This window comes from Suncus etruscus, chromosome 15 (genome assembly GCF_024139225.1).
Source record: "Suncus etruscus isolate mSunEtr1 chromosome 15, mSunEtr1.pri.cur, whole genome shotgun sequence".
Taxonomy (NCBI): Eukaryota; Metazoa; Chordata; class Mammalia; order Eulipotyphla; family Soricidae; genus Suncus; species Suncus etruscus.
In genome coordinates, this window is record NC_064862.1 from 89915417 (window position 1) to 89926323 (window position 10907).

The window sequence follows — 10907 nt, forward strand, 5'->3', positions numbered from 1 at the left end:
AGAAATAGCTCCCGGGGGACCATATGGGACACCGGGATTCGAACCAACCACCTTTGGTCCTGGATCGGCTGCTTGCAAGGCAAACGCCCCTGTACTATCTCTCCGCGCCCCGCAATTAAATTCTTAAAGCCGGCCAGATCGGCCAGGAGTAATCACTGGGTGCTACTGTGTGTAGCCAAAAACAAACAAGCAAACAAACAAACACAAAAACAACCCACATTAAAACAGAAAAGCTTTATTATTAGTTGTACAAGCAGGAGAAGCAGCCAAAGTCCGGTCCTCCTTAGTTAGTTCAGTAACAGGCACCAACTCCTCCTGAGGCTCAGGAAGCGTCTTCCCCCACCACTCTAGGCCTTAGAGACATCCAACTGCCTGGCTGGTTCATGCGGGGTGCCACGTGGTAGCTGGTACTCCGTTTCTGAGACCAGTAGATGTAGGCAAAACTCCCAGCGATAGCCACCAAGCCCAGGATTGTTAACACTATCAGGGCAATAGTGACAGCTTGGGAGTTCTGATCTGTGCAGAGATGCAACATGAAGGAAGGAGTAAATATTTTTGCCTCCTGGTTTCCCCCCCCCCCAGACTTACTTCCCGTCTTAGACTCATGGGGTTCCCCCACTTTTGCTCACCCTGAACCTTTATCTCCACTGTCAAAGTGTAAGTGCCCAGTGAGTTGGTCGCCTGGCAGAGGTAAGTGCCGCTGTAGTTGGAAGTGACAAAGAAGGAGATGCCCACAGGCACCGGCTTCCTGGAATTGTTCTGCAAACACTTCAGAAGGGGATCGGGGTTACCCCTGGCCTGGCAGTTCAGGACACGGAAAGTGTCCTCTTTCCATATCAAATGCTGTGGACATTTGGCTCTGTCAATCTTGGGACCATCTGCATGCGAAACCGACCAGAGAAACCCAACATGAACCAACAGCACAGAGTAGGCAGAGGAGCAGCCGCCAGTTTTTGCCCCAAATCGGGGAGCAAGACAGAAAAAAAAGGTCCAGAGTGACCCACTCACAGCGGACGCGCAGCTGGGCACTCTGGACCCTGTGCAGGAGCATCCCCTTCACGTTGAGGGTGGCATTGCAGATAAAAACATGCTTGTCTTTCAATTCTGTGGCGTTTAGCTTTAAGTGAACCGGCTGCCCTGGGCCAGGGGCGAGGATTTCATCCAAGGAGACCCGGACCCGGGCCCCTGCTGTACAGGTCACATTCACTAATGACCCTTCCAGGGCGTCGGACTCACTCAGTGTCAGGTTGGGCCCGGAGAAGCCTAAAATGGGTAAGAGGGCCGGAGAGATAGCACAGCCGTAGGGCGTTTGCCTTGCATGCAGCCAATCCAGGATGGACGGTGGTTTGAATCCCTGCATCCCATATGGTCCCCTGAGCCTGTCAGAGATTTCTGAACACGGAGCCAGGAGTAGCCCCCGAGTGTCACAGGGCCAGGTATGACCCAAAAACCAAACCAAAACAAACAAACAAAAAACATTAAATGGGTAAGAGCGAGAGTGAGTGAGTGGTAAGGCATTCATTTTGCAAGCTGTCAAATCCTGATTCGATTTCCAGCACCGCATATGGCCCCCTGAGCCCTGCCAGGTATGATGATCCTTGAGCACAGAGCCAGGAGTGAGTCATGAGCATCACCAGAGGAGCAATAGCACAAGAGGGGAGGGCGTTTGCCTTGCACCTAGGTACCCTATACCCTGGTTTGATTTCCAGCATCCCATAAGGTCCCCTGAAGCTGCCAGGAGTGATCCTCTGAGCTCAGAGCCAGAAGTAACCCCTGAGCGCCACCTGGTGTGACCTCAAAAACCAAAAGAAAAAGCCTAAAAAAAAGGGGAAGGAATGCATTGCTTACAGGAGGGAGCCAATGGCGCCCTGACCTTACCATATCACCCAGGCCTCACCACTCAGCCCAGCTCCCCAGCAACTCCCGCCACGCCCTAACCACGCCCACAATCAAGCCACTCCCACCAAACGAGCAAACCACGCCCCTTTGTATAGTCTCCGCCCCGTTTTCGGTCCGGGCCCCGCCCCTTACTATAAAAGGTCAGGTTCTCGCGAGACTCGCGGCTCTCGGGCCCCAGGTTCACGCTGCAGAGAAGCTCGTGGGGTCCTTCCTGCATCTGGCTCGGGACCTGGGCAAAGGCCTCGACAGTGTCCTGGCGGGTGTGGACCGTGGGGTGCAGCATGTGGTTCCCCAGCAGCATCTGGACGCGCGCCTCAAAGACCGGGAAGAGCCCCTCCAAGCTGCAAGTCGCGTTCCACGGCTTCCCCACCTCCAGTAACCTGGGCCCGGTGTAGCGTGGGCCGGTGTCTGGCAGGGCTGGGGGAGAGGCGTAGAGGGGCATGTGAAGGGCACCCCTGGAATTGAAAGCTGGAGCGGGGACCCCCTTTTTTCCCTGCCCTGCCTTCTCCCACAAGCATGGCCCTGGTCCAGTGCAAGGAAGGAGTTTGCACATCTGGGAACATCTGGGCCTGCCTTGCTCCATCCAACTCAGCAGCACCCGGGACCCCCAATTCCAGGCCCCCCCCTTCCTTCCCACTCACTCACGCACCATAGGTTCGAAGCTGCTGGGGGGCCGAGCTGTTCTGGAACAGCCCCAGCCCACGGGAACGCAGATCCAGCTCGGTGAGGCAGGAGAAGCTGGCACCATGATGCTCCCTGAGCGCGAGCACTGTGGTAGTGACCTGGGCGGGTTCCTCCACCGCGGGCTGCCGACTCAGCTCCTCATCCCCCCGGAGCAGCACGACCGTGAGCTGAGTCCGGGGTGTCCCACCCTCCACGAGGCATCGCACGGTGAGGTTCTCGCCCACCAGCAGCCACGGGGGGAATGGGGCCAGGTCTACACTGGCGGGGAAGCCTGTACCAGGGAGGGAAGAGAACCCCCCCCACCTATTGTCATTTGCATCCTGATAATTATTTCCTGTTTTCATTTGCATCCTGATTATTATTTCCTGTTTTCGCAGCTCCTTGGCCAGATTGGGAAATTAAAGGCTATCTGCTACCCCAGGACAGGAACTTACAGTTAAGAAAGACGGAAGGAAGAGGAGGAATGCTTATGACACTTGGGATGTTAACACTGATCAGCAGAGTTCCCTTTTGGGTAGCGCTTTCCACACTTCCTGAACTTTATTCACACACAGCAACCCAGCCCTTGAAATCACTCCCCACTAGCGTAATCTACTGACCTGTTTCACCATATAGTCAGCACATGTATTGCTATATATATATATATATATATATATATATATATATATATATATATATACACACACACATATATATAATACACACACACACACATATATTGGTGTTTGAGCCACACCCGGTGGTACTCAGGGTTTACTCCTGGCTCTTTGCCCAGGCATCACTCCTGGAGGTGCTCAGGGAACCCATGTAGGATGCCAGGGATTGAATCCAGATCAGCCACTTGCAAGGCAAATCCGCTATCACTGTGACCCACTATGCCAGGTTTTGTTATAGTTTTAGTTTTTGGGTCACACTCAGCAGCGTTCAGGGATTCCTCCTGGCTCTACGCTCAGAAATCGCTCCTGACAGGCTTGGGAGACCATATGGGATGCCCGGATTTGAACCACCGTCCTCCTGCATGGAAGGCAAACGCCCTACCTCCATGCTATCTCTCCAGCCACTATGCTAGTTTTTTCCTTTTTTTTTTTTTTTTTTTCGGGCCACACCCATTTGATGCTCAGGGGTTACTCCTGGCTAAGCACTCAGAAATTGCCCCTGGCTTGGGGGGACCATATGGGACGCCTTTAGCTATCTTACCTTGGCTAGTGCTTGCAAGGCAGACAGACACCTTACCTCTAGCGCCACCTCGCCAGCCCGAGGTGTCAGTTATTAAAATGTATTTATTTGGGCCCGGAGAGATAGCACAGCGGCGTTTGCTTTGCAAGCAGCCAATCCAGGACCAAAGGTGGTTGGTTCGAATCCCAGTGTCCCATATGGTCCCCCGTGCCTGCCAGGAGCTATTTCTGAGCAGACAGCCAGGAGTTACCCCTGAGCACCGCCGGGTGTGGCCCAAAAACCAAAAAAAAAAAAAAAAAGGCCTGGTCCAAGAGAGAGCACAGCGGTATGGCATTTGCCTCATATGTGGCCAACTCAGGACAGAAGGTGGTTTGATTCCCAGAATCCCATATGGTCCCCTGAGCCTTTCAGGAGCAATTTTTTTTTTCCATCTCCCCTAAGGAGCAATTTTTGAGCACAGAGCCAGGAGTAACCCCTGAATACTGCTGGGTGTGACCCAAAAAACAAAGGCCTGAGCTATAGTACAGCAGGGAGAGTGCTTCCCTTGCACATGGCCTACCTAGGTTCCATTCCCAGCATCCCCAGTCCCCAGAATCACTACCAAGAGTGCTTACTGAAGGGCAGGAGTGATAGCACAGCAGTAAATTTGCCTTACACACAGTCTACTCAGGACAAACCCAGGTTTGATTTCCGCTATCCTATATCCTATATTCCCTGAGCCTGCCAGGAGTGATTTCTGAATGCAGAGCCAGGAGGAACCCTTGAGTACCACGAGGTGTGGCCCAAAAACAAAAACAAAACAAAAGAGAAGTCAGCCCTGAGTATCACCGGATGTGGCCCCAAAACCAAAATAATAAAAATGAAAAGAGCAATCAAATAAGATATCAATTGATGTCACAACTTGAACCCTGTCAAGAGCAGTTCAGAGGCATCTTTTTTTTTTCTCTCTCTTTCCCTCTCATACAGCCAAGCCTGGGACCCTTGATCTCTGCCAGTTATCAAACCACCTGTCCAAGTCCCCCCCCCCCATGTTATCAAACCACCCCTCCGAGCCACCCCATGTGCTCACTGTAGGTAGAGATGCTGGAAAAATTGGTGAGCTGCTGGCCCTGGCAGTTGACGGCACATATGACCGCCGAGTCCTCTGTCATGGTCAGCCGGAAGGTTTCCCAACCTGGGCCACTGTCCACAGTCTCTTTGAACAGGAAAGTCTCCAGGATGAGAGACGCAGGCAGAGGGCAGTCTGTAGAACAGTTCATCACGAGGGGCTCCCCGATGAGCACCAGAGGGTCTTGGGGCTCCACATACACTTGGAACCCCCAAGCACCTGCGGAAAAAGAGGGTTCCTCCCTGGCTCAGCTGGACTGTTCTGAGTCCTGCCTTCCATAGGCCTCACTCTCCATTGGCAGAGTGATAGCACAGCAGGGAGGGCTTTTGCCTTGCACACAGCAGAACCGGGTTTGATCGCTGGTTTCCCATATGGTCCCCTGTGCAGACCAGGAATGGTTCCTGAGCACAGAGCCAGGAGTAACCCCTGAACACTGCCAGCTGTGTCCCAAAAACCTACCAAACAAATATAAACCAGAGACTGGAGCTATAGCACAGTGGGTAGGGCATTTATTTACCTGACATATATATAGCTGACCTGGGTCTGATTCCCAGCATCCCATTTGGTTCCCCAAGCATCTCCAGGGGAATGACCCCTGAGCACAGAGTCAGGAGTAATCCTTGAGCACTGTTGGGTGTGGCCCACCCCAGAAAAAAAAGGAAAAAAAGAGGGACCGGAGCAATAGCACTGGGGCAGAGCGTTTGCCTTGCAAGCAGATGACCCAAGATGGACCCAAGTTCAGTTCCAGGCATCCTGTATGTTCCCCCGAGCCTGCCAGGAGCGGTTTCTGAGCGCAGAGCCAGGAGTAACCCCTGAACCCCACTGGGTGTGGCCCAAAAACAAAACAAAAAATCAGGGCGAATTCAGAGGCTGCACTCAGGGATCACTCCGGGCAGTGCTCAGGGGACCCAATGGGCTACAGAGAATTAAACCTGGTTGGCCAGGTGTAAGACTGGCACGCTCTGCTGTGCCATGGATGTGGGGGCCCCTGGTTGGATCTGAGTTTCCAGAGGTATGTTTCTGCTACCTAGAGCAACTAGCTGTCCCCCCAGCTCTAAGCCCCCAGCTTGGAGCATCTCACCGGAGAGGATCAGCAGGCAGGTCAGCAGCAGCGGGCAAAGGCCCTGGGGAGGGCAGGCCGGGTCCATGAGGTGGTTCTTGGTACAGGAAGCTGGTGTCTGAAGAGAGGCAGGGCATAGGCGGGTGTGCCCAGGGGGCACCCAGGAAGCACAGCCCCAGAGGTCAAATGGCAAAAGGCAGTGGCAGCCTTTCACCTGTTCCGGCCTGCAGAGGGACAAGGAGACACCCGGCAGCCACCCCCAGAAGTCCCGGATGTGCCTTGATGTGTGTGTGTGTGTGTGTGTGTGTGTGTGTGTGTGTGTGCGTGTGTGTGTGTGTGTGTGTGTGTGTGACAAGGAAGATAAAATGTAGGAGAAAAATCACACCCCAAAACTGGGCAGCGTCTCCCTCCCTGCCCCTATTCACAGCAACCCACAGGAAATAAAGTAACTCATTCTCAGCAGGGGCAGGAGGCTAGCATTGCGGTGCAAGAGAATGACACAAGGCTTTCCTGTTTGGTGTGGGTGGGAAATGGTACACCTGGAGCGGAAGTTGAGGGGGGACCACTAAGTGGTATGCAGAAAGGGAAAATGTGGGCCGGATAGATAGCATGGAGGTAATGCGTTTGCCTTGCATCCAGAGAAGGCCGATGGTTCGAATCCTGGCATCCCATATGGTCCCCCAAGCCTGCCAGGAGCGCTTTCTTTTTTTTTTTTCTTTTTTCTTTTTTTTTTGGTTTTTGGGTCACACCCGGTGGTGCTCAGGTGTTACTCCTGGCTCAGCACTCAGAAGTCTCTCCTGGCAGGCACCACTTTCTATCTTTTTCTTCTTATTTTGGTGTTTGGGCCACACCTGGAGGTGCTCAGGGCTTCCCCATGACTCTGCACTCAGAGATCACTCCTGGCAGGGCTTTGGGGAATTGAACCTGGAGACTCACACAGTGAGCCAACCCTCTGAACTATCTCCCCGACCTCTTTTTAAAACATTTATTTATTTACGTAGGTTTTGGGGTCACAGCTGGTGGCCCTCAGGGGTTACTCATGGCTTTATGCTCAGAAATTGATAGTGGTAGGCTCCAGGGACCATGTGGGATGCCAGGGATCAGACCCAGCTCTGTCCTGGGTCGGCTTACTTTCGATTCTCCATTCATGAATCAGTTCCTGTAAGGCTTAAGGGACTGACTCTATGGAATGTCAAGGATGGAATCTGGGTTGCAGCCCTGCTCACTGCACTTTCTCTCTGGCCCCTGAGCATGGCTGGTTGTGTTCCTCTACTAAAAAAAAATAAATAAAGTAAAATAAAACAAAATGATAGAATTTGACCCTGGCTGAGTCAAATTCAAGGGCTGAGGAACTTAGCTTCTCCAATCTACAGAGGAAACAACGTCATATCCATCATGTGTGGCAAAAGGGTGTAAGAGAAAAAGGGGAACCAAAAGACAATTAGCAACCTGCTCTCCAATCAGAGCTGGTGGGGGGAATGGCATAAGTATAGAGAACATGCTCTGCAGGGCTGATTCCTTTCCCCCACCCCGAAGGGTGGGGCCTCCTCAAAAAAGAGGGGAGAGGGAGTGGAGAGAGAGGGGAGGGGACTTGGCTAAGGCCCATGCCCTGCACTCAGCCAACTTGGGAATGATTCCCTGAAATCTCATACAGTTCCCAAAACCTTTCCAGGAGTATGCCCTGAGAATCACTGGGTGTGACCCCAAACAACAAAAAATAAAATTAAGGTAAGGGGGCCGGAGTGGTAGAGCAGCGCACAACTGATCCAGGACGGACTTGGTTCGATCCCCAGCATCCCATATGGTCCCCCAAGTCTAGAGCAATTTCTGAGCACATAGCCACGAGTGACCCCTGGGAGGGGTCTATGGAAGGTAACAAAGGGGTAGCCTAAGGGGTTTAAGAGGATTCACAGGAAGATTCAGAAGACTCAGGAGGAGGTAGGGAGAGAGAGATAGAGCAGACACAGGTTTATGGGCAGGGTGGTTTATGAAACCTGCTTAAAAGGTTTAGCTTAGATGCCACACATAGTGGCTAGGGCCTTGAATAAAGCTGATGTCTCCTAGGGCTGGAGAGCTAGCATGGAGGTAAGGCATGTGTCTTGCATACAGAAGAACAGTGGTTCAAATCCCGGCATCCCATATGGTCCCCCGAGCCTGCCAGGAGCGATTTCTGAGCATAGAGCCAGGAGATCCCCTGAGCACTGCTGGGTGTAACCCAAAAATCAATCAATCAATCAATAAATAAATAAAGCTGATGTTTCTTGAACTTGACTGCCTGCGGATCATTTCCTTGCCACTATCCTGAACCCACAGACCCGCCAGCTGGAAGGGGTTGCAGGTGCCTGGCTGGGCCCGGCTGAGAAAGGCCTCTCCCTCCATCTCACCATCATCCACCACCATCTACGATTCTTTTTGTTTTTGTTTTATGGTTTTTGGTTTTTCAGGCCACACCCGTTTGATGCTCAGGGATTATTCCTGGCTAAGCGCTCAGAAATCGCCCCTGGATTGGGGGGACCATATAGGACGCCGGGGGATCGAACCGTGATCCTTCCTTGGCTAGCGCTTGCAAGGCAGACACCTTACCTCTAGCGCCACCTCGCCGGCCCCCACCATCTACGATTCTTATTAATTTAATTAATACTACAGTGGGGTAGGGGAAAGCATTTGCCTTGCATAGGGCTGACTGACCCAGTTTGATCCCAGAGTGTCTCTGAGGGCTGCCAGGCGTAATTCCTGAGCACAGAGCCAGGAGGAAACCTTGCCAGGTTGGGGTGGGGAGAGAGAAGGAGAGAGAGAGAGAGAGGAGAGAGAGAGAGAGAGAGAGAGAGAGAGAGAGAGAGAGAGAGAGAGAGAGAGAGGAGAGAGGAGAGAGAGAGGAGAGAGAAGGGTTGGGATGGGATGGGGAGAGAGAGAGAGAGAAAAGGATTGGGGTGGGGGGAGAGAGAGAAGGGTTGGGGTGGGGAGAGAGAGAGAAGGGTTCGTGGGAGAGAGAGAGAGAGAGAGAGAGAGAGAGAGAGAAGGAGAGAAAGACCAGGAAAGAGGTGAGAGAGAGGGAGAAAAAGGAGAAAGGTGGAGAGAGAGGGAGAGAAAGAGAAAGAGGGAAAGAGAGAGGGATAGGGGAGAGAGGAAGTGAAAGAAGGAGAGAGAGAGAAGGGGGAGAGGGGGGGCCGGAGAGATAGTACAGCTGTAGGGTGTTTGCCTTGCAAGTGGCCGACACAGAACCAAGGGTGATTCAAACCCCGGCATCCCATATGGTTCCTTGAGCTTGCTAGAAGCAACTTCTGAGCAGTCAGGAGTATCCCTTGAGCGACACCAGGTGTGGTTCAAAACCAAAAACAAAAAGAGGGACAGAGGAGGAGAGGGAGAGGGAGGGAGGGAGGAGGAAGAGTGGAGAGAGAAAAAGAGAAAGTGACCACAAGCCAGAAATCTGGTACCGGGGTTAAGGCATTTGCTTTGTCTGCAGCTGGCCCTGGTTTGATCTCTGGTATCACATCTGGTCCCCAGAGCACAGAGCCAGGAGCAGTCCCTGAGCACTGCTAGAAGTGGTTAAAGAGGGGCGGAGAGATAGCACAGTGGAGTTTGCCTTGCAAGCAGCCGATCCAGAACCAAAGGTGGTTGGTTCGAATCCCGGTGTCCCATATGGTCCCCCGTGCCTGCCAGGAGCTATTTCTGAGCAGACAGCCAGGAGTAACCCCTGAGCAACGCCAGGTGTGGCCCAAAAAACAAAAAAAACAAACAAACAAAAAAAAGAAGTGGTTAAAGAAAACAAACCAAAACCCAAATCCAGGGGCTAGGAAGTGGTTCAACAAGCGGAGAGCAGGCATTCATGCAAGACCCCACTTTGGACCCCAGCCTGACTTGGCTTCTTGAGTGCTGCAGGAAATGACCCCTGAGCACAGAACTGGACATTAGTAACTCCAGACACCTCTGGGTGTGGGCCCTGAAGCCTGAAAAATAACTGAAATGAAACAAAACCAGCCAAGGCATGTCATGAACTTGTTTGTTTTTATTAGAATGTGTCTTACACATTGTCACAGTCACCACAATATTCAAGGGACAATTGGGGAAGTTAGAAACAGCCCCAGGGGAAGGATAGAATACAGCAGGGCAGGGTGCTATTTCTACCTTTCCCCCAAAACAAAGGAAAAAATAAAATAAAAAGGGAGGGGGAAGCTGGAGCAAAGGCACAGTGGCCAACTAGGGACAGACCCGTGTTCAATCCCCGGCATCCTATATGGTCCCCCAAGCCTGCCAGGAGCAATTTCTGAGCACAGCAGTAACCCCTAAGCACTGCTGGGTGTGGCCCAACCCCCCAAAAAACAAAAAAACAAAAAATGAAATAGCTCCAAGGATAGAAGTGCTCTTGATTTGCACGCAGACTCGAGCTTGATCCCAGCATTCCATAAGGTCCTCTGAGCACCCCCCCACCCCATGACTGATTCTTGAGCTCAGAGCCAGGAGTAACTCCTGTGCACTTTTGGGTGTACCCCCCCCAAAGTAAAATAAAGAAGGAAAAAATATTTAAAAAAATAGCCTCAGGGTGGTGGGGAGTCTTGGGACAGACATCAGGCATTTGCTTTACATGCACTGGATCCATGTTTGATCCCCGAATTTCATATGATCCCGGGAGCCCCACCAGGAGTCAGCCCTGAGCACCTGCAGATGGGGCCCTGAAACAAAAACAAAATATAAGCCCTGGACAGGCCAGAGAGATAGCACACTAATAGGGCATTTGCCTTGCACGCAGCAGATCCAGGACAGTGGTTCGAATCCCAGCATTCCATATGGTCCCCTGAGCCTGCCAGGGGCAACTTCTGAGTGCAGAGCCAGGAGTAACCCCTGAGAGACGCTGGGTGTGACCCAAAAACAACAACAACAAAATAAGCCATGGAACACTGCTGAGTGTGCCCCAATTGCCAACCAAAAAATCAAAAGTATTCGCTGGAGGGGTCGGAGAGATAGCATGGAGGTAAGGCATTT

The 10907-nt window shown here is 52.2% G+C and overlaps 1 protein-coding gene across 1 annotated transcript; it reads right to left on the minus strand.

Moving 5' to 3' along the window:
• Nucleotides 1-483: 483 nt before the first annotated feature.
• ICAM3 (intercellular adhesion molecule 3) lies at nucleotides 484-8306 on the minus strand. Its single transcript, XM_049788346.1, has 8 exons — nucleotides 8239-8306; nucleotides 6142-6151; nucleotides 5949-6045; nucleotides 4829-5086; nucleotides 2549-2854; nucleotides 2032-2316; nucleotides 1009-1263; nucleotides 484-878 (listed from the first exon to the last, which is right to left on the minus strand). Exons 1-8 carry the CDS (start codon nucleotides 8304-8306, stop codon nucleotides 484-486), a joined length of 1674 nt encoding a protein of 557 aa, XP_049644303.1.
• Between the last annotated feature and the right edge of the window lie 2601 nt (nucleotides 8307-10907).

Bases quoted from the DNA above. Each gene is read 5' to 3' on its own strand.
- ICAM3 (XM_049788346.1), bottom strand. From the start codon at position 8,306: ATGGAGGGAGAGGCCTTTCTCAGCCGGGCCCAGCCAGGCACCTGCAAC. The intron at 2,855-4,828 runs GTGAGCACATGG...TCCCTGGTACAG, and splicing joins TTCCAGCATCTCTACCTACA to GCTTCCCCGCCAGTGTAGAC. The intron at 1,264-2,031 runs GTAAGGGGCGGG...TACCCATTTTAG, and splicing joins CGAGAACCTGACCTTTTATA to GCTTCTCCGGGCCCAACCTG.